Genomic DNA, 24,912 nt, shown 5'->3' with positions numbered 1-24,912 from the left:
CTTTCTCTCCCTCTCCGAAACCCTGTGTTGGCTCTCCTCAATAATAAGCTCTGGTCCTTTCACTAGTTTCCTAGTTTTCCAGCTCTTTTCAGTATACTTTACCCAAACTAGAACATTGTCCTCTCTATTTTCCACTAGACACTTCTAATACCATTATCACATTTATGCTAAATACTTATGAGTTAAAGATGGGTGGGAGAATGGATAGTAGTCGTTATTATTAAGATTACTGGACATACCATCTGAGGCATGTACCTTCTACGCCTTTTTATCTTTAGACTCTGGCCTGCCTCTTGTTACTGATGCTAGATTTTCAATATCAAATTCCCATCTCCTCTCTCCTCAATCCTCTGGTTACAAATGTATTCCTCTGATTTGACCCCAAATCATCATCAACTGCAGCAAAACTCCCCAAACCCCAAAATTCTATTTTTCATTTGTCTCGACAGTTTTATTTTACTCTACCTTTTAACGTGATACTATTACAAATGTGTGTGTGTGTGTGTGTGTGTGTGTGTGTGTGTACTTTTGAGACTTATGGGCTAAGAAAAACTATTTATGAATAAATGGAAATATAATGATTTTTGTAGATATATCTGTGCCTGACACTTGACAGTAACATCCTTCCTGTAAGTGATTATGCATTGCCATGCTTAAAATTCTGATGCATGGTAAATGTCCAAATATTTCTAAGATGAACACTGCATTTCGAAATAGCTATGATGTGTACAAAGAGAAAGAAACATAGGAGTAAAAACATGAGTGGAGAAGGAATAACATGAACCAATTTAATATCACTTATAATTATTGAGCACAAGATTAGTCATCATTAGCACTTTGTAAAGTACAGAACTATGTGCTTCTTATTAACCACTGAATTACAAATGTAATATTGCAAACATAAGAATATTGGTTATCATTTTCTTTTTAGTATCATCTGAAAATTTCTAAGAAACTGGTTTAAACCTTATAAGGTAAATCATGAAGTTATTTTTCTCACTTTCTTAGTATTTTTTTATGTTAGCCAATGCACTAAATGTAATGTAGGTTCTCCCTCTCTTAAAGAAAATGTACACATTTTCCTCCTTAATCCCTATTGGCAAGTAGCTAAAAATGTATCTAAGAGTAATTAATATCAACAGTGAGTATAAATCTTTAATTACTATAATTGAGGTTTATCAAAATGAGAGTTTTTAGGTTAAATGCCGATTAATTGTTAAAAATATGTTTTCCCTCAAAATACATGTTTGACTCAGTGACGAGGAACTGTTCTATCTAGTAAATATAAATTGATTCTCCTTTACACCTTACACTGTATTTTGATGATAAGGAGGCTCACTGTGCTTATGCTACAGGGAATAGATTTCAGAATGACCCTTCTAGGGAAAAGAGATCTGGACATGTGGTTTTCTTATAGTTGTATGATCTGGAAAAAGAAAAAAAAAAGCCAACAAAGCAAGAAATTCAGCTCTGGTCTCTGTGGTCTAATGATAAAAGCTTATAGTAAGAATCTGGGAACCACGCTAAATACCAGAATTATTGATTTTGGGGAATTTGAGCTTTAGAAAGAATTTGAGTTCTTACTAGTTCTGTGTCCCCTTCTGCTGAAGACAATGTTACTGCTGCACACCCCTTGAACCGATTTTTTTTTAAGGATTAGAAAAATGAAGAGATAGATGCCTTGTACCTCCCAATTCTATATGTCACCAATTCTTTGTTGCCCATTTTCATTGTCCACATTGGCCTTGGGGCAATGACTATGACAGTATGTTATCTCTAATAATTTATGAACATATCCATTAGTTCTTGGAATAGGAAGATAGGGTAAATATGAGTATTCTTTAAATTTATAAAATGTAAGCATTACAACAGCAACTTTAATTAATGATTCCTGTTGTTGCGTTGCTGTTGCAAAAATGCTCATTTAGGAATTTTATTTCCACTGTCTAGTCCTCAGCAAATGCTAGAGTCTGCTGTTTTTTGCAAGTGGTCTGAGATGGCAAGCCACCATCACTTACAGGCAATATGGTCTTCATGACAAATTAATGAAGTGACAGTTGCTCTCTGCAACCTTTTCATGTGCAAAGCATGCTGGTGCTGTTTGCATTATCTTCTTGCAATTTGTACCTCTGCATTCAAGGACTTGTGATAGCTTGCCAATTAGAGTTGAGAGGAAAATGTTAAATACAGTGAGATCTCCATAATTAAAATCATATTTTACATTGAATTATGAGAATCTTTACATAGTGTGATTTCTGTTTGATGTCTAGTAAAATGCTGTCCATAGCAGGAGAAACTTGCAAATGATTCATCAGTCGAAGTACAATCTCATATCTATTCTGATAAGGAAATCTTGAACTAAAAATTTTTAAATCAGTTGGTTAATTTTTAAATAATTATGTCCATGATTTAATGTTCTATAAAATGCCCACAGAAAACATTTATTCTCTGAAGATTTTGTTAGCTCTGTGCTTTACAATGCCATTGTAGAACCAATGTAATGGGAATAGAGAAGATACAACGTAATACTAACTTTTTAACATCACAGTTTTTCAGAGCTCCAACTCAGTTCACTCTGTTTAATTTTTTCTGATATTAAAGTTATACATTAATTTTGTTTTGAATGTGACTTTATTATTATAGGCATCTAAGTGTAAAATCCTCAGAACTGAGAATCTTATGTATACTTTTCTTCTTTAAAGCTCTCCATATAATACATTTATAGAGTGGATGTTTGAAAATGATATATTGGTTATTATTAAAAATACAGTATGAGTATTTTCTTATATTAAGATATAGATATATCTTGTATATTAGAGCTAGGGTTTTCTAAAATAATCAAAATTTGTTCCTTTGTTTGATCTTGGGCGTGACAATGAAGACTAGCCAATTTTGCTCCAGAAAATGAGTGCCTCTCATATTCCAGACCCTGAATGATCGAAGTTATTAAAATAAGTGCTATTTAATTATTTGCTTTTGTTTTGCTCTTAGATTGGTAGGAGAGCTAAGGGGAATAAGGAGTTCTAAAACTGTGTTTCTCACACTGGTGGGGTCCACTAATTGCTTTTGATATTCAAACACCCTAATGTAAATAATTATTTTCTCCTCTAATGAGGTTCAAAGGCCAAATAAATGCCATATTTCTTTGCTTTTGGTTACCATCAAATTAAAAAAAATAACATTTTATCTCATTTTGTGACTAGAAGTTGTAGATTGGCATTCCTATGTGTTTTTAATAAATAGAAAAAAATGTTAATACACTTTAAATGCCATTGATTTAGTTTAAAAGTATTTAAAACTTACTCCTTATGAAAATAAGTAACTCTCTTAATGGAGAAAAATTTAGGAACCCATTTCTAATGGGTCTCAGAAGGATTTCATTTATTTATTTATTTACAAAATTAAAATATATTCTCTAAGAACTTTATATTTATTATTTTCTTGATTTATTCCTACATATATTAAAAGAAAAAAATAATTTTTATGCATCTCCCAAAAGGTGAAGTTGTGTGCTGCATATTATAGAGGATATGAAGAGGTCTAAAATCTAACAAATGCATATGAAACAAAATTAAACTAATCTAAGCATGTATCATGAATTAAATTTTATAAAAAAGGTATTTAATAAATATCATATAAAGCAGAAAGTTTCTTAAGCATGGCAGGGTTATGGGAAACATCAAGGAGAAAAGAGCACAGACCAGTGCTCTCTTTTCTTTATAGCATAAAAAAAGAAGATCCAATATTTCTTTTGAAAACAGTAAAAAATGTTCACATTGACAAGAACATAGTATGTGCATAAGTGGAACATATAATTCACTAATCTCAATTCAAACTTTTAGAAAAAATTAAATGTAGGTTGGGACCAGTTTTTGGAAAAACACAAATACCAAACTAAAGAGTGTGAAGTTATTGCATAGGTAATGGGGAGCCATAGAAGATTAGAACTCTAGTATGACATGGAAAAATATGTATTTTCCTGGTAGCAATATAGGCTAACCTGGGCATGGTATAAAGAAAGCATGGACACAGGAGTAATAGAAACAGATGGTATAATAGTTGTAGAATAATAAGTAACACAAACAATGTGTTGCTTACTTAAAAACTTCTCAAAACCTGTCTAAGGATCAAAGACAGCACTGCTTCACTGTTCTAAAAAGTCTTGAAACTTTTTTAAGCAGTTTCTGCTCATTTATTTTGTATTTCTTGTGATTCCATTGACACCCTCATCTTATGTGCACTATTATTCATCATGCTTAACTCATTAATTCTGCCTCTCTTTTTTTCTTCTTTGATTCTTCAAGTGGGAAGAGATCAGCGGTGTTGATGAACATTACACACCCATCAGGACTTACCAGGTGTGCAATGTCATGGATCATAGTCAAAATAATTGGCTGAGGACAAACTGGGTCCCCAGGAACTCAGCTCAGAAGATCTACGTGGAGCTCAAGTTCACTCTCCGGGACTGCAATAGTATTCCATTGGTTTTGGGAACTTGCAAGGAGACTTTCAACCTATACTACATGGAGTCTGATGATGATCATGGGGTCAAATTCCGAGAACATCAGTTTACAAAGATTGACACCATTGCAGCTGATGAAAGTTTCACACAAATGGATCTTGGGGACCGTATTCTTAAACTCAACACCGAGGTTAGAGAAGTAGGTCCTGTCAACAAAAAGGGATTTTATTTGGCTTTTCAAGACGTTGGTGCTTGTGTTGCCTTAGTGTCTGTGAGAGTGTACTTCAAAAAGTGTCCGTTTACAGTGAAGAATCTGGCTATGTTTCCAGACACAGTACCCATGGATTCCCAATCCCTGGTGGAAGTTAGAGGTTCTTGTGTTAACAATTCTAAGGAAGAAGATCCTCCCAGGATGTACTGTAGTACAGAAGGTGAATGGCTTGTACCCATTGGCAAGTGCTCATGCAATGCTGGCTATGAAGAAAGAGGTTTTATGTGCCAAGGTAAGAGTCTTCTCTATTTTCCCTGCAGTGGTATTTCTTACCTGTGAATTTATGTAGAGTAATTGAAAGAAATGAACCCAACCTGAACTCACTTGGCAGCAAAACATGCCTCAAACTGAACAGAGTCTATTTATAGACTAAATTTATCCATCCCACTTGATGTGATGATTCATAATTTGATGTAGAAATATTAGCATGTTTGATTATGTGGTGCTGGCCTACACCTCACTAGACGAACTGAAAGAAAAAAAGTCTCTGTCTCTTTTATGTAGAGGGAAGAAATATCATTGGCACTCAGCTAATCTGAGTCTAACAGAATTAGATCCTGCATTGACTATTTACATTTGTGCTCATCACTCTCATAGCAATAGGTAATTCATTGCTATAAAATATAGTATTTTCTTCAGTGACACCTGTGCTTAAAATACGGGTTTACTTACAAAGCATTAGTGTTTAATAAAAATTATTTTATTTAAAAATCCAGGTTTGGTCCTTCAGTGTTTAACGTATAGAGGAGTAATGTAAAAATTTTTAAATTTTGATTCATGATTTGGCCCTTTTGGCTGCTCAGGAGGATATATATATATGTGTATATATATATACACATATATATACCACATCTTAGGTGAGAATGCATATTTGATCCTTTATATAGAATCAGAGAACCTGAACTGTGTTATCAAGTTGATTTTTATTAAAAATCTCTTTGCACTTGAAGTAAAATCAATTAAAGATAATCTTTTCCATAGAAGATTATATCAGATGATAAGTTCCACTTAATCCCCAAATTTGTTGTTTAGCATTAGGCAAGGTTTTGTGTTTAAGGACACAGTGAAATTATTATTAAATTTTTAAATGTATAAATACACAGGAGAACTTAAGTAACTAGTCCTTGAAATCTAGTCTGTGTTAATACCTTTGTTTGCTGTTAAACTCTGTCAAAAGAATTGAGTTTGATATTCTACTTGTGGCCATTCAGTAGGACTCAAGTTCATGTGGAAGAAATGAATCTACGTTATACATAAATTGACCTTTCTAAGAATCTGAACAGAATATAGCATTTTGCTTTTGACTATAGGTAGTTTATAGAATTTCTTTTTAATGACAGCAAATGGTACACTCTAGTCTGATATTTCTCTGTGTTATTTAGATCCTTGACAAGAGCCATCATGATACTCTTACTAAGTATGGCTTTGAAAATTCTAAAATTGGAACAACATACTAGCTACTACTTGCTTATGTATATTCATGAGTGGAGAGAAGTCTCAATAGCCTTTATATTCCACTTTGAATTACATTTTATCACTATGGTATTGTTTGTGATATATTTGTGTGATTTATTTTAAATAAAATAATAAAGGCCTAGATCAGGAAGATGAAAAATTGTCCATTCCCTCCAGTTTGGTTTCTACTGATGCAGTCTCTGATGTCCACACCAAGAAAGGAATAGTGTGTCCCTGTCTCAACAATATATATCAATATATGTTGAGCTATCTCATAAAATATTCCATTGAGCAAGAAACCTAAGCATTGTTTGGATGTTTGGGTTTTAAATAATTTTATATGATACTTTATATTTCATTCAAAGTTACAAGAAACAGAAAAATAAGTATCAGCAAGTAAATAGAATCATAAAAATGTTAATAAAAATAAATAAAACATACATATAATTAGCCTATATTACATGCTGTCTTGAGGACAAAATAACTAGTAGAAGAATTTAAAAAAAGAGTCACATTAAGTTGTTTTCAGAAAGTTCACAATAGATTCATAATTGCTTCTATTTTTAACCTCATTTTAATTTACTGAACCACTTCTTTAAAGTAACTATTATTCTACTCAGTGGTACCCTATGTTAAAATTACTCCTGGAGATAATATTTATGTCAAATTTTTACATCCTTGAGTCTTATAGTTTATTATATTGAAGGACATCAATAGCACCTCCTTGATATAGTGATGCTATATTATCACAGACTTTTTCAACATTTAAAAATACTGGTTGAAGAATAAGAGATACATATGCGTAAATAGCATAGAATTTTTTATTCTAAGAAAAAATCTTGAAGATAAACCAATAAAAATAATTATAGTAGAATTAGAGATAGCACATGAAATGGGATATGATTGGGACTGACTTTTCAGTGATGTAACTTAAAGGTGCAGCTTGTTCTTATGGTTATATCTTGACATTTGCTGATGTTGCCAGGTGAATTTTGGCTTCCTCTGTTTTTGTAATAAGTAAAGAAAACCTTTGTGTACTCAGATTATTAGACGATGTGACAAGGTATTCTATTTCTTGCTGATTTACATGTAGTACCTAGTCTAAACCAACTTTATTTTAACAAATATTTCTTTTAATAGGTCAGTTTAGTGCATAGTCTACTATGTCTTAAAAATCCAATACTCAACCAATTAATTCTGGCCTGGTATCTGTAATAGAGTAAGCCATCGTGGCTTGAGGCTTGTAATTTTGCTGTTGTTGTCAGTGGTAGTGATGGTGGTGTTATGCTTTCTTTTTTTAATTTTAAAAATTTGGTTGGTTTTTAATAAGCTTGTGGACTAGTCAGAATAGCTTATGACTCTCACAAGTCATTGTTTTATCAGCAGTACTTCAATTCAGGCACACAAAAGGAATGGTAATACTTAGAAAAGATACAGGTGAAAAAGATAACTAAATAGATTTCCTGTATTTCATGAGTTCATTTTTGTTTTGTTTTGTTTCGTTTTACAAAAGGATGGAACAATACCTTGACATACACATAAAGCCAGATTTTAAACACCTCAGGATAATTTATAACACAATGATCAGCAACCATAGGCTTACAGTTACCTAAAGCAGAGGAAAACAAGACTCATTCACTTTGTTTCAACAAATATTCAAGGAGCATCTACTTCATTCTGAGAAGTATAGTAAGAATTCAGAGGTTTTTAAAAATATTCATTAAGCACTTATTGGATGCCAGACACTGTGCTGATTTGCTAAGTTATGTCCATGATTTATCTCATTTATCCTTCAAAATAACCTATAAGTACATCCTTATTATTATCTCCATTTTTAAAATGAGAAGAAAAGCTTTGATAGGTTAAATATCTTGCCTTAGGTCCCTTGGTGAGTGCTGAAGTTGCAATCTGAAACCAGGCAGTCTGATTCTAAAGGTTGCAGATGTAACCTCAACCCACACTTCTTCCCTGTGATTCAGTCCAGTGGTGGCAGAGACCAGGAAATCCCATAGGTACATAGATTCTACTGGAGTTAGAGTACTGTGTATTGAAGGATGAGTAGGACCATAGAGAATCAGCACAAAGTTAACCAAGAATCTGTCAATATAAGGTTCATCTGTTTCAGTTTATTTATGACATCTTTCTGTTTCTAGGTTTTTAAGAAAGAATTACTAGCCAAAATGTCATGGGAAGACTAAGCTTAGCCCAGGTGATGTCTAACAAAATTTGGATATGTGGATTGACAAACATCTTAGATATGCCAAAAAGTCTACCAAATTTAATTCAATATCTGTAACCATCTGTAAGTTCTATGTAATAATGTACCAGACACCGGAGAAACATAGATGAATAAGTCAGCGTATCTCCCTTCTAAGAGCTCACAATCTAGTATGAAAGACAGATAAATAAATGAATAATTTTATTGCAAGACAGACCAATAAATCTTCTACTGGGTACAAACTGCCTTGGCAAGGTAGGGGAAGGAGAGATTAATTTTGAGTATTTCAAAATTAATAGTGGAAATTGTTTATTAATAACGAGAAGTCTCTGCATTGAGAGTTTTGGACTCATCACTATTGTGCTTAGCAACTTTTGGGGTAGGGAGAAAGGGCTAACTAACTTACCCAGCTTATGCATTCCAGAAGGTGCAGTTTATAATTTGTTTATTAAATCATTATCTCAAAAGTCTCATAATGTGTAGAAGTCCCATTAAAGTTTTGCGTTCTGAGCTTGTTCCATAGGGAGGCCTTATAAAGGATCTAAATTTCTTAAATAGGTCATTTTCTGAGTTTAGTAATGAAATATTCTGAATTATTTATTTCACTCTACATGGGTATTTGGGATAGTTAAAGTTCAGTGAACTAAATGATGAAAATGAGACAATCTCTGTTTGATAGGAAAAATATATTGTTAAAAATATTCTGTAGTCAAAAAACTCATCCATCAATTTCAGAACTATAAATAAAACCAAAGTTATCTTTATACAGGACCAGAATTTTAACCATGTCATTATACTTCTCTTGTATTTGATGCAAACTTTAACAACAGTCCAGTTTTCCTGAAATGAGAAAAAGTAGTAAAGTTGTGCTTTGACCATTTATTCAATTATTAAACATTTATTGAGCCTCTACTATGTGCCAAATTCTGCTGAGCGCACTAGAAAGAGAAAGATGAACATTATCACTGCTAAACTAATTTGGTTTATAATTCAAAAATGTGTGTGTGTGTGTGTGTGTATTTTAAAATGTTTTGGTCTCTGCCTCCAAAGGAACATATGTTTTTTTTGTTTGTTTTTTTTTTTTAGGAACATATGTTTTTAAGTGAATTATTAAACAGATCTAAGTCAATAGTTTAAACTTAAAAAGAAGTTATAAGTGTGTTGAGGGAGGAAGTATTTGTATGCGAGGAGATGAATGACGGGAAAATAAAATTTTCTGCAATAAGATGCTTTATGTTGCTGATCTTCTGTTTCTTTGCTAGAGAGGATGGGGAAAAGTAAGAGTAGAAGATGATGCATCTCTCTCTTTCAAGGACTGGTTAGAGAGAGGAAATAAGGGAATGGTGAAAGAAATATTAGTAACTAAAGCATCATTTAGGAATTGCATACCAAGTAAACTGGAAATACAGGAAAAAGCACCTACAGGAGGGTAGAGAGTATTTATTATAACGAATTTGGTAAGATAGAAATGCACATAAAAGTAACCACACAAACTTAAACTAAGAGGTAATATAAACATTAGTAAGGAAAGTAAGAAGTCATGCATCAACTTGGTTCTAGCAATTTCTCTAATATATAATTTTAAAATATGGCCTTTCTTTAAATAAGTTATCTCTCATGGCATCTCTTTTAAGTTACTGTGTGTGTGGCTTAAACCTTATTTGGGCCATATTCCTGAGATTTGGGCAAACTTGCTGAATGTTGAGAGTATGGTCAAATTACAGGTTGAGTTGTTATTATAGGATGTCAGTAAACCTCTTTTTAACCAGATTGAAAAATTAAAATTATGTGACTTAATCATTTGCTTTCAGTCATTGACAATCAAGATTTACTTGGTTCATTTCACTTGAGAAATCCTTCTTACATCTCAGCATAACACTTTTCACTTTTTAAGATTGGAGGTGTGGGGAAATTTCACGTTAATACATAGGGAAATTTGTGTTATGTGTGTGTGTGTGTGTGTGTATATATATATATATATATATATATATAATCCTAGCTAATGAATTATGTTATCTGTTTTAATTTAGTTTGGAGAGAAGAAATGAGAATGCTAATGGCTTTTTATATAGTCAATTAATTACATTTCAGGCAGATACCAGGCAGTTACTATAAATATTCCTTCCTCCTACAAACTTTGTTTAGCTTAATGTACCAAATACCTTATTAATGTCACTGAAGAATCTGTTGCCCTGTGTTTTATCTGTGTGTGTTCATTGTGGAATGCTAACTTTATTCCTTGTTCTTGTACATTAGCAACTGAGTAGAAAAGTGTGTTTGATGTGACATATGAAGACATCTAGATTTCTTCATGGTTATCTGTAATTATGTTTTTTTCACCTACCAACTCTTACTCTTTACCCATGGCTCTGTCTGTTCAGAAAGTCTTTTAAAGAAGCAGTCAAGGGCTTCCCTGGTGGCGCAGTGATTGAGAGTCTGCCTGCCGATGCAGGGGACACGGGTTCGTGCCCTGGTCTGGGAAGATCCCACATGCCGCGGAGCGGCTGGGCCCGTGAGCCATGGCCGCTGAGCCTGCGCGTCCGGAGCCTGTGCTCCGCAACGGGAGAGGCCACAACAGTGAGAGGCCCGTGTACCGCAAAAAAAAAAAAAAAAAAAAAAAAAAAAAGAAGCAGTCAAGCCTACAATAACAATGATTTAAAGATTCTGCTTGCTCTGACAGAGGAGCTAAAGAAAATTGAAAACCTTAGATGTTTCTTAGCACCTACTTAGTCTTTGCGCATCTTCTAGAAGTACGAGGTGTTCATATGTTTTAATGAATTCAGAAGCATTTCTTTACAGTTGTTTTCAGGCTGGAAGTTTCTTGAGGGGAGGAGCTACATCATGTCTTTTTAAAGGACATTGTGCCTACAACCTAGCAGAGTATAATTGATGAAGTTTTCAATTTGATACATACTAGATTAATAATTATTGGGAGATTTCTATGCCAACTATGCATTCTTGGAATGTAAGTTCTGGAGAGAACATACCTCGCATTATGTATCTTGGAATCCACTAGGTTCTTAAGAATATCTTGCATATAAAGATGTATATCTTATCTAATTTTAAATGAATGCATTTGACTATTAGGTCACATACAGTTGCAACACACTAAGACTGGAATCATCTGAACTACCATTATAGTAATAAATAGATTATGAAAAGTAATAACAATACGTTATATAGTAGCCAAGAGAATACTTTTTCTCTTTTGTGAATTTATGATGCATATTATTTTTCTGGCTTGCAAAAATCAATTTCCACTAGTTTCATACCTATAATAAAGCAAGGCTCTAACTACTTATGAAGATGCTAAAATAACTTTATCCCTTAATTTTACACACTTAGTACTTAAGGCATTTATTCATCCTGTAATGACTGCACTGAGATTATCAGGCTTCTTACCTTGATCTGTAAAAATTTTATTCATGTTCCCTGAATTTAAAATGACAGCACTCCATTCCCACTTTGCCTTTAACTGTTGCATCCCATGACTTTTCAGACCAAAGAATTTATTTGAATAAAAATTATGTCAGTAAGTAAAAATGTAAATAACTTTCAAATAAAACAGATACGTTCTGACAGCTTTATATAATAGCTATAAAACCTTTAATTAATTCAAGTTTTTACATTTTCTCACCAATTTATATAATAACTTGTGGTAGTATTAACATGATTCAGAAAACTTCCTCAATTTTGTCCTCAACCTTCAGTTTGCATCTAATTGTTCATTTAGCCAAAGGCTCTTGTCACTGACAAGTGCTTGGGCTCAAGAGTCCCAGAAATGCTGTGTGGATAAACAATTTGAGCCCCAGTTTCCTTATCCACAAAAGGGAAGCAACAATATCTACCCCTTAGAATTGCCAGCGAATGTATACATAGCCCATTGCAGAGTATCTAGCACTGGGTAATAGTATTTGAACAACATCATTATTGTCATACATTAGTATCATTGGATTGTATAACCTTCCTTGCTCTCTTGTTTAAATCTGTGTTAAAACACTTACATATGACAGACACCAATTCAACAGTCTCTCTTCTAACTTAAACATTAGAACTTAGAGATACCTTGAGGGAGAGCAACTGTCTTTAATGAATTTACGTATATTCATTATTCATTAATTGGTTGTCCACCTTCTTCCAAACAGGAGTTTTCTTTTCTGAGGGGACATCATTTTTAGTTCCATTAAGCCTCTAGTCTGTTCAATCATAGGTGATATTTCCTCTATTTGTTGCTGTTGTTAGCTTTCATTTTCCATCCTTTTTTTTTTAACATCTTTATTGGAGTATAATTGCTTTACAATGCTGTATTAGTTTCTGCTTAATAACAAAGTGAATCAGCTATATGTATACATATATCCCCATATCTCCTCCCTCTTGCATCTCCCTCCCACCCTCCCTATCCCACGCCTCTAGGTGGTCACAAAGCACCGAGCTGACCTCCCTGTGCTATACGGCTGCTTCCCACTAGCTATCAGTTTTACATTTGGTAGTATATATATGTACCTGCCACTCTCTCACTTTCCCGCAGCTTACCCTTCCCCCTCCCCGTGTCCTCAAGTCCATTCTCTAGTAGGTCTGCATCTTTATTCCCATCCTTCTCCTAGGTTCTTCATGACCTTTTTCTTTTTTCTTTCTTTTTTTTTTTAGATTCCATATATGTGTGTTAGGATACAGTATTTGTTTTTCTCTTTCTGACTTACTTCACTCTGTATGACAGACTCTAGGTCCATCCAACTCACTACAAATAACACAATTTTGTTTATTTTTATGGCTGAGTAATGTTCCATTGTATATATGTGCCACATCTTCCTTATCCATTCATCTGTCGATGGACACTTAGGTTGTTTCCATCTCCTGGCTATTGTAAATAGAGCTTCAATGAATATTGTGGAACATGTCTCTTTCTGAATTATGGTTTTCTCAGGGTATATGCCCAGTAGTGGGATTGCTGGGTCATATGGTAGTTCTATTTTTAGTTTCTTAAGGAACCTCCATACTGTTCCCCATAGTGGCTGTATCAATTTACCTTCCCACCAACAGTGCAAGAGGGTTCCCTTTTCTCCACAGCCTCTCCAGCATTTGTTTGTAGATTATTTAATGATGGCCATTCTGAGTGGTGTGAGGTGATATCTCATTGTAGTTTTGATTTGCATTTCTCTAATGATTAATAATGTTGAGCATTCTTTCATGTATCTGTTGGTAATCTGTATATCTTCTTTGGAGAAATGTCTATTTAGGTCTTCTGCCCATTTTTTGGATTGGGCTGTTTGCTTTTTTGATATTGAGCTGCATGAGCTGCTTGTAAATTTTGGCAATTAATCCTTTGTCAGTTGCTTCATTTGCAAATATTTTCTCGCATTCTGAGGGTTGTCGTTTTGTCTTGTTTATGGTTTCCTTTGCTGTGCAAAAGCTTTTAAGTTTCATTAAGTCCCAGTTGTTTATTTTTGTTTTTATTTCCATTTCTCTAGGAGGTGGGTCAAAAAGGATCTTGCTGTGATTTATGTCATAAAGTGTTCTGCCTGTCTTTTCCTCTGAGAGTTTGATTGTGTCTGGCCTTCCATTTAGGTCTTTAATCCATTTTGAGTTTATTTTTGAGTATGGTGTTAGGGAGTGTTCTAATGTCATTCTTTTACCTATAGCTGTCCAATGTTCCCAGCACCACTTACTGAAGAGGCTCTCTTTTCTTCATTGTATATTCTTGCCTCCTTTATCAAAAATAAGGTGACCAGGGCTCCCTTGGTGGCACAGTGGTTGAGAGTCCGCCTGCCGATGCAGGGAATGTGAGTTTGTGCCCTGGTCTGGGAAGATCCCACATGCCACGGAGCAGCTGGGCCCGTGAGCCATGGCCGCTAAGCCTGCGCGTCCGGAGCCTGTGCTCTGCAACGGGAGAGGCCACAACAGTGAGAGGCCCACGTACCACAAAAAAAAAAAAAAAAAAAAAAAAATAAGGTGACCATATGTGCGTGGGTTTATCTCTGGGCTTTCTATCCTGTTCCATTGATCTACATTTTTGTTTTTGTGCCAGTACCATACTATCTGGATTACTGTAACTTTGTAGTATAGACTGAAGTCAGGGAGCCTGATTCCTCCAGCTCCATTTTCCTTTCTCAAGAATGTTTTGGCTATCCGGGGTCTTTTGTGTTTCCCTACAAAATGTGAAATTTTTTGTTCTACTTCTGTGAAAAATGCCAGTGGTAGTTTGATAGGGATTGCATTGAATCTATAGATTGCTTTGGGTAGTAGAGTCATTTTCACAATGTTGATTCTTCTGATCCAAGAACATGGTATATCTCTCCATCTGTTTGTATCATCTTTAATTTCTTTCACCAGTGTCTTATAGTTTTCTGCATACAGGTCTTTTGTCTCCTTAGGTAGGTTCATTCCTAGGTATTTTATTCTTTTTGTTGCAATGGTAAATGGGAGTGTTTACTTAATTTCACTTTCAGATTTTTCATCATTAGTGTATAGAAATAAAAGAGATTTCTGTGCATTAATTTTGTATTCTGCTACTTTACCAAGCTCATTGATTAGCTCTAGTAGTTTCCTGGTAGCATCTTTAGGATTCTCTATGTATAGTATCATGTCATCTGCAAACAGTGACAGCTTTACTTCTTCTTTTCCGATTTGGATTCCTTTTATTTCTTTTTCTTCTCTGATTGCTGTGGCTATAACTTCCAAAGCAATGTTGAATAATAGCAGTTGAGAGTGGGCAAACTTGTGTTATTCCTGATCTTAGTGGAAATAGTTTCAGTTTTTCACCATTGAGGATGATGTTGGCTGTGGGTTTGTCATATATTGCCTTTATTATGTTAAGTTCCCTCTTTGCCTACTTTCTGGAGGGTTTTTATCATAAATGGTGTGGAATTTTGTCAAAAACTTTTTCTGCATCTATTGAGATGATTGTATGGTTTTTCTCCTTCAATTTGTTAATATGGTGTATCACATTAATTGATTTGTGTATATTGAAGAATCCTTTCATTCCTGGGATAAACCCCACTTGATCACTGTGTATTATCCTTTTACTGTGCTGTTGGATTCTGTTTGCTTTTATTTTGTTGAGGATTTTTGCATCTGTGTTCATCAGTGATATTGACCTGTAGCTTTCTTTCTTTGTGACATCTTTGTCTGGTTTTGGTATCAGGCTGATGGTGGCCTTGTAGAATGAGTTTGGGAGTGTTCCTCCCTCTGCTATATTTTGGAAGAGCTTGAGAAGGATAGGTGTTAGCTCTTCTCTAAATGTTTGATAGAATTTGCCTGTGAAGCCCTCTGGTACTGGGCTTTTGTTTGTTGGAAGATTTTTAGTCACAGTTTTAATTTCAGTGCTTATGATTGGTCTGTTTATATTTTCTGTTTCTTCCTGGTTCAGTCTCAGAAGCTTGTGCTTTTCTAAGAATGTGTCCATTTCTTCCAGGTTGTCCATTTTATTGGCATATAGTTTTTTGTAGTACTCTCTCATGATCCTTTGTATTTCTGCAGTGTCAGTTGTTTCTTCTCCTTTTTCCCTTCTAATTCTATTGATTTGCGTCTTCTCCTTTTTTTTCTTAATGAGTCTGACTAATGGTTTATCAATTTTGTTTATCTTCTCAAAGAACCAGCTTTTAGTTTTATTGATCTTTGCTATTGTTTCCTTCATTTATTTTTCATTTATTTCTGATCTGATCTTTATGAGTTCTTTCCTTCTGCTAACTTTGGGGTTTCTTTGTTCTTCTTTCTCTAATTGCTTTAGGTGTAAGCATTTTTCTTCTTCTAAAGATTAGTAACCTTGATTTTTCCCATCTGGTATGTGACTCAGTCTCTTATTTTCTCTAACACAGGTCTTTTCCACCGATTTTTCAAAAGTGGCCTTGAATTTACACATAGACATTTTTATATTGTATACCCAGAAAGACTTTCAGATTTTAACTGATTTAAAAACATATAATTTAGGAAACAAGCAAACAATGACAATAGTAAAATAAAATTGCTACATTTCCAAAATGTTAAACCTAGAATTTTTGCCTACTGTTTTATGCCCTAACATTTTTTGTATACAAGACTAGATAGTTGATGAGGATATAATAATAAATAATGTTCTTTCCTTGAAGAAATCATGGGAATCAAAAATAAGTAATCAAGTAAGTAAAAATATTTGTCAAACCAATTTACTTGACTCTATATAGAAAAAAAAACAATATCTATTTGATTTACTTTAGGTATTTACTATGTTCACTTGAGAATCACCCAAATAGTAAAAAAAAAAAAAAAAAATAGCAGTGGAGGAAACAGTATAAATTGTATGAAGTAAGTGCCAAATGTGCTTACATGAATTACTATGTGATATTAATGGAAACCTTCAGTCAAATTATGTCAACACGCTATGTAAACAGTAATTAACTAAAAACTTTCAAATATGAGAAAGAGAGGAAAAGTAAGGGAGTGTATTTGATTTGTGACTTAAGTATTGTAGTTCATCTTTCGTCTGTATAAAAACAAACAGTATAAATTTAAACCGTGGATTTGCAGGTTTAAGATACTAGAAAGAAATGTGGAATCTTTGTTCTGTATATACTACAAATCAGATTATTTTGAGCAGTCACAGACAATTTAATTGCAAACATACTTAGGAAAGATATAACTGCTGTTAAATTTACAGAGTAGAACAGAATGATATCTAACTATTTAAATACCTCATAATGAATAAGAACAAGTTAAATAATCAGCAATGAACCAACATAAAAGACCTTAAAAATCACAGGCAGTTTTATAGATGTTAACATGCTCACACAAGATTATAACTAAATAAGAATTACAGTGTTTTAGTAAAATATCGTTTATTTTACCTTATATGGATTATCTTTAGTTATATAATATCAATTATATTGTTCAAAGAGGAATAAATAGTAAGACATTTCTTCTTTCATTAAGTGTTTTACTACTCTTTATCCTAACCTGGATATATCAGTATTAAGGTATTTTCCTGAGGTTCTAACCAATCATCCCTTATCAAATAGCTATAGGGTATTTGCTTTTAGGATATAAAGTTCTGTTCTTTTTTTCTTTTATTTTTAACTATGATAAGGTCTTTGAACTTTCATATACTTCCTCTGGTCCTGTGTTTCAAAGCTGCACATAATAATTTAGGTAACACTGATATGCCAAATGTATAGTCTTTGGGGAACACAAATAATTTGCTCATTGTGCAGTTTGTTTGAGAGTCTGTCTGTGACAAGTATGGATTAAGGTTCCCAGGAGCGTGTTCACTATGAGAGTCTAAGACATGGAAAAAATAATGTCAGTTGCAGAAAGTAAAATAGCTCTGATTTTCCTTGAAATATGTTGTTTCTGTCACTGCATTTTCAGCCTCATTTTCAAAGGAGGATCAGAATATTGCTCTGATAACACTTACAAAATATCTACTAAATGTAGACTCATATGAAAAGTGATGAGAATTTTCCAAGAAAAAGCCATACCTGTGAAAGGTGGAATATTGGTTGTTTTGGATATATAAAATTTATATTTACTTTGCCATCTTAATGAATATCACCTTGTCAAATAACTCGTGGATCTGCCATAGTAATTTAACATTAAACCTAGTTGGACCTTGCAGGAAGTGTTAAAATTTCATTTCTTTAACTTAGTTTACTTTGGGGTTTATATAGAAAGCCTTCCTTGGTTCTGATTTGCTGTATGCCATTATGTAAAAAAAATTTTAAAGCTAAGGTATTATATAATCTATGGCTTTTGTAAAGAATATTCATCTTCAATTTTTCAAACTTATGCTTTTTCTTTCTAGAGGTTCAGATATTATCAAAACATATATTTTAAAATTTGAGGAATGCAGTGTAATTTTTTTTCAGAATACATGGAGCGATTCTAAAAAGATTATTGATATTTCATTAACTTTTCCAATTTGTTTTATTGTTTTTAGTCAACCCCTCCTAGAAGAAAGAGAATCAAACCCTATGCAAAATAAACAGAGAACTAGATCTTTTTCTCCCTCTTGAGATACACAGATTTTGTGAAATTCATTGGTAATAGTTTCACAAAGATTGTTTTGCTAATACAGATTCATTGAACACTTTCCATCTTCTTTTCTGTGATTTATCCCCCCATTTCAGTCTGTGTTTGGGTAGTTTTGACAATCCCTTATTAGTTCCAGAGTAGAACTTACAAGAGCTAATAAGGGTTTACATTACAGCTCTGACAGCTGGCACTAAACTTTAATAGAGAGCAATTGTAGAGAGAAGTATGAGTTCTGATAATATTTGATGAAAATCTCCCCAATCAGAGCCGTTTGGAAAGAATCATATGACTAGAAAGACTGCATGTATACTCTGCTATTGTAGCTTCTCATCTTCCAGGATGCGGGAAAACAATCCTATTGGCAGATAACTCTAAAATCACTTATGGACACCTTTTTTAGAGAACAGAATCTGTGATAATAATAGAACTATACTAGAATAAAACTTTGGTCATGTTTTCATCTACCGCTGTTCCTGTAGTCCTCTAAGATGCATAACTGTTGATAGTCTTTTAGAAACAATCACGATGTGGACATCTTATCACATATTTGCTCTGTGAGAGGAGACCAGGAATCCCAAGGGAGAGTCAAGATCATGAAACTCATAATCATCATATGATCAGTTACAGATTTTTTGTATTATTTTTAAAAAATAAGAAGTAAGAATGGCTTCTAATAACAAAGGACCCTGAATGTAAAATATTCCTGAACTCTCTGTTCAGTGGTCAGTTACAAAGCCACAAAAGGTTAAAAGCGGATGCTCTAATTGAGAACAGCTGCTACTTTTTGACATGAAGACTCACTTTCAACAAGAAAAGAGAAAGCATATGCTATGGAATGGGAGAATACCATTCTTGAATGAATGCATAAAGAACACATAAAGGTTTGTGAAACTCAGAAACAAACCTGTGTATGTAAATGGTTGGAAAGAAATAGTTTTGTTTCTCTGATAGTTATTAGGGAAGAAAATCTATATTTCAGAAATTTGGGTCCATTTACTGTCTGTGTCATGCTTCTGTATTGAAAGTATATGAAATATTTCAATCTAATTTAGCACATATAAAGGTTCTCTGACATACAGAATTGATTAATGTGATGAATTGGGAAGAAAGAGAATACAGTTCTTGCTCCCAAGTATCTTGGATTCTAAAGGATATATGAACTGAATTTATGTTAAAAGGAAGCAAGGCAATATTTATAAGGAAATAAAAGTGGAATAAGCATGAAAGACGAATATTGTTTAAGGACCCATCGAAATGTGTTACAAAGATGTAATAAATGGAGAGATTTCAATCTTTATGGAGTTAGATATTCCATCATTTATTCATTTTTGTCAACAAAAATTTAATGAGTGCCTACTATACCAAGTATTCACTCTAAGTGTGGCACTGAACCAAACATAAAAACGTCCCTGCCCTCAAGGAATTTAGATTTTATTGGAAATATAAAGAAATCAAATGCTAATACAGATTTTTTCAGTGTACCAGTCATAGAATTTTAAAGCCTAGACTAATATTCTCAACCCAGGCAATTTTGCCTCCAAGGGACATTTGTCAATGTCTGAAGACATTTTTGGTTGTCACAGCTGGGGGAGTAGATTGCTATTGGCATCCAGTGCTTAGAGGCCATAGATATTGCTAAATATCCTATAATGCACAGGACAGCCTCTACAACAAAGAATTATCAAGGCAAATCATGTTAAGTTTGAGAAAACCTGGTCTAGAATAAACCCTCCTTTTACAGAGCTATAAATTAAGGCTAAAAGGTCAAATTATACACTAGCAGATCCTAAATTGGAACCCAAGCTGAAGCATCTCACTCACGATTTTACCTCAGGACTCATCCTTTCTGGGATTTATTTAGAAATTTATATAACTTTTGGAGGCATGTGAAGTCCTACTAACCGCTTAGCTAATTGGAAAGTGACACTTATGCAAAGAAAAACAAAATGTAGATTCTTTATCTGGGAGAAAGAATAAAGATTTCAGGAATATTCACATGAAGGTGGATATTTAAAAACAGGAAATGAATGTTACTTGCACAGAACTGGAAAAAGTGACTATGACAGTCAGTCGCTAAGATTTGGTAGTACAAGAACTGAGAATGTGAACAGAGTAATGAAAGAAATACCAAGGAGAAAACCTTTGGAGACTGAGCGAATTTTCTCATGCAAAGGGTTCAGACAGCTGCTACAAAGTTAGTTCCCTTTTAGGATACTCTGACATGCTGACATGAAATCAAATCTGACATTTGACTCCCTTTAGTCTGCAATGTGATACTAATGCAAAGTTGACAGGTAAATGTGGTTATGTTACAGGACGTATTGTATTAATAGCCTTTGTATGAAAAGTTCCTATGGTTCTAGTTCTATGACTGTCCCTTCTTTGAAAATTAGAGGAGCACCTCCACATCAGCTGTTTCTTTTAAAAACAGCCATTTCTGTCCTCTGACATGTAACTGAGGCTGGCACTTCCTTTAATTCTCCCAACGGCCCATGAAGAAGCCACTATCATGTACCCATTTCCCATGAGAGGAAACTAGAGGCTTAGAGAAATTGCACAATTGTCCAAGGTCACACACAATTAGTAAGTGTGAAACTGGACCTTGAGTGCAGAGCACTTGTATGTGACTAGCGTTCCCTCTGCCTCCCTAGTATAGAGAACCTGGGGAAGTGAGGAATCTGAAGCCCACCAGCCTGTGTTTTCAGAAATAGCCTGTGCAGCTCAGGCTGTAGTTACTGCAAAAATGCTTTTGAGGATGTTATTCAATACCTTTCATTATGTCCTCTCTCTGAGACCCCCTCACATTTACTTCTGGCTCCAGTGCCAGAAGTGCTTGTGTTCCTTGGGCTACTGGCTTGTTTTCACTTTTGGAAATTGATTCATGTCACGGTCATGGCATCTTGTTTGCATTCCCTATAAAAGAACACAGAGTTATGTTTCTTCCTATATCCCGCAAACAGCTACGCCCTCTCAACATGTCTTTTTGATGCTAAACTCACAATTTTATTTTTTCCCTTTATATTCCCTTTGTGCGCTATTATTCACCTTTTAAAAAGTATTTTATAGTAATCGATTCCATCTTGAATTGTGGGTATCCTGTCTCAAGTATAAGTCATAAATACATTTGAATTGCCATTGATTGATTGCCTAGTGTGTACCCAGTGATTAACATACCATTTAATCTTCAACTTAAGCCTTACAAGGTAAATATTATTAGCCACATTTTACCAGGGAAGGGCTAAGAGAATTTACTAATTTGCCCTGTGTCACAATGCCATGATGTAAATTTAGTCACAATGCCATGATGTAAATTTAGGTCTGTCTAATTCTGAAACCCAATCCTTTTTCTAATATAGTAAGCTAATATCTTTCTTTTGATGATATTTTGCACGGCTTCATAATGTGAAAATTTGCAAGTTCTCGCTGCTAAAGGAGTGGCTGGAGAATTTAGTTATTGGAATTAAGAAAAAAAGATTGACAATAGTTATTTAAAGAGGAAAGAACTTCGTATTCATTAACATAATACTTTCCTCTCTTTTCAGTATTGACCTGGGTAAGATTATAACACAAAAATGTTTTAAAAGGATATTTGTGGCCTTTATTTTCCAGGCAGGTGGAACTGAGTCAAGCCTCTAATTACCTCTGCTTCTAGTTCCATTGCCCCTGCTGTTGCTGAGGACATGATTGATGGGAGATGATGGCGAGTGTGGAACCAGGGCTCACAAAACACCCGCTATGTGCCCAATGTGTATGCTTGCACAATATGCTTCATTATTAGCTTGACAGATCTCCAAGTGGCAGATTGGGAATGAATTTTGGAGATGGCTGACATATATGCTACACATACTGGGTTTTTTTCAAAGCTCATAAATACTGATATATTAAAAAATATACACATATATGCATGTGTACACATAAGTATATATGTATATAGACATATATAACATGTATATTATATTCATATATGTATGCATGTGTAGATGCATACATATATGCAGATTGTATGTTTACATACATATATACGTTAGCATTATATACTTAGCTTATATAATTATTATAATATGTGTACTTATAAATGTACTTAAACATACTTATTTCTAAAAAAATTAAGATGAATGAAGTAGAAAATATCAAAATGAACTTCAGCTGGTGTTGGGCTGCTGCTTATATTCTTATGTTTCTTTACATTGCTTTTAGAATGAGACAGTATACAAAATAAGTTAATAAATATAATATGAATAATTTCCAAAATTTGGAGAGATAGCACATAGTCATAAATCTTTACACGTTTTTAGGTAAATAAATGTAGTTTAGAATGCACACGCTTCCTGAATTACTAATCAGGTTGTTTTACATGAGGATCATGTATAAAACTAATTTTTCTTTGAAAAGATTCTTGGTGTTATACATTATAAATTTTGTGTCGCTATTAGAAATTTCCTAAACTTTTAAGCTTTCCAGAACATGAAGGCTTACATAAAGCAACTATTTTATTCATATAAAGAAACACTTTTAAATGTTGATGTTCAAGAAAAGAAGTAATTCCCTAGGGGTTTTACTGTTTATAGTTGTTATATTTTAGTGACAAGATATACACTGCTTTATATCCAAATCTGTGTAATGATGATGGGTGAGATAATGGTGTTCTACTAGTGCTTCAGTGCAGAGCTACTGGGAAAAAGAAAGCTGAAAGTAAAAGCAGACAATATCCTTCATAAGGTTGATGGTTGCTCTTATTAGTGATGAAAAGGAAATGAGAAATGTGTTGGCTTGCTTTTTAGTAAGCACAGTAGGTAAAGCAGATGAACGTTTGAAAGCTCATTGAGCTGCCATAAAGAAATTTAAACATTGTTCATTTTGGCCAGTAGCCAAACTCATGCTGTAAACTCCAGACAAGGGTCAGCATTGCAGAGGAATTGTCAGCTCGATTTGTAGATGGTTTCTGTACATTCTTAGCCCAGTAATAAACCTGAGGTTTACCCAGCAGGGTTGGTAGGATTGCATTTGTTTTACATGACTTGATATACATCTAGATTTATCACAAGAGATCCAATACGATTCCTTAGCTACGATAACGTCACTCGATTTTATTTATTTAGACCTGTTTTTAATCACTTTATTATAATATCTAATATCTACAAATAAGTTTGGTTTCTGCATGTCTTGACCTAGAATATTTTTTAAGAGTCAGAGTTAGAAGAGAACTGTAAAATATAGCACTAAAATATTGATAGTAAATAAGGTACTAAAATATGGTACTAAATTTTTTAAGTGAATAAAAAGCAAACTTTGTTATTACTATAGATTGTAATCTTTCTAAGATTACAAGAAAGCTGTGCTTTCTTACTCCTTCACAAATCGTTTTAGAGCTTAGTTAAAAAATCTGTATCAATAGGTGCATCTTAAAAAAAAATAGGTGCATCTTTTGTGTGAAAATTGATGGCTTTTTTACTTAAAAGATTTTTGCTTGTTTATTAACATGCACTATATCAATATATAACAGAAAAAATAAAGCAATAGGAGAATGTGGGTAACTTCCCTGAATGGAGGCACATAGGGTGGACACAGGAGCACATACACCTAGACGTTTCTTATACCCTTATTTTTTGTTATTTTAGAGACAGCATCACTCCTTCCTACACAAATCATTTTCCATAAAAACTATTCAAACTTAAACTTCATAAAATAGAGACATAATCTAAATGTTTGACTGATCAACCGTACTGGTTGACTAGAAAATTAAAATATTAAGAACTTCAGGGGCTTCCCTGGTGGCGCAGTGGTTGAGAGTCCGCCTGCCGATGCAGGGGACACGGGTTCGTGCCCCGGTCCTGGAAGATCCCACATGCCACGGAGCGGCTGGGCCCGTGAGCCATGGACGCTGAGTCTGCGCGTCCGGAGCCTGTGCTCCGCAACGGGAGAGGCCACAGCAGTAAGAGGCCCGCGTACCGCAAAAAAAAAGGAACTTCAGGACAGATGAATAGGAATAATCAACAATAAAATGATAAACAAATTCTATGTACTAGTAAACACATAGTTTGCCTCACATCAGTTCACCTTTAAATATTGTTTAACCTCCTTTAAAAGGCTGCAAAGAGGAAATAACAGGAACGTAATTGCCTTAATTTCTAAAAAGGAAGGCGAGAAATAGCCCTTAGTTTATATTAAAGATACAGACACCATTATAAAGCCCATACATTCTAAATACTCTTTTAAATGTTGAAAAAAATGTAACTGAAAATAGTTGCTTAATTTCTCATACATTATAAAAAGGCTTCTTTGATTTGTGAAATTACTTTCCCAATTCAAAGCAAAATACAAAATTAAATTTAAAAAAGCAATGGATTCCCTTTAAAACATACAAATAGAGGGCTTCCCTGGTGGCGCAGTGGTTGAGAGTCCGCCTGCCGATGCAGGGGACACGGGTTCGTGCCCCGGTCCGGGAAGATCCCACATGCCGCGGAGCGGCTGGGCCCGTGAGCCATGGCCGCTGAGCCTGCGCGT

At 34.1% G+C, this 24,912-nt stretch overlaps 1 protein-coding gene across 1 annotated transcript in view; it reads left to right on the top strand.

The window, feature by feature from the left end:
• The window catches only part of EPHA3 (EPH receptor A3), a 374,642-nt gene that overhangs the window by 90,527 nt on the left and 259,203 nt on the right, over positions 1–24,912 (top strand). Inside the window, exon 3 of the mRNA XM_019922227.3 lies at positions 4,305–4,965. Within this exon, the coding sequence (XP_019777786.1) occupies positions 4,305–4,965 (661 nt within the window). The remainder of the gene's footprint in view (positions 1–4,304; positions 4,966–24,912) is intronic.

This window comes from Tursiops truncatus, chromosome 4 (assembly GCF_011762595.2).
Source record: "Tursiops truncatus isolate mTurTru1 chromosome 4, mTurTru1.mat.Y, whole genome shotgun sequence".
NCBI classification, from domain to species: Eukaryota; Metazoa; Chordata; class Mammalia; order Artiodactyla; family Delphinidae; genus Tursiops; species Tursiops truncatus.
Note: the sequence above shows the minus strand (reverse complement) of the source record. Positions and strands in the feature narration are given on the sequence as shown.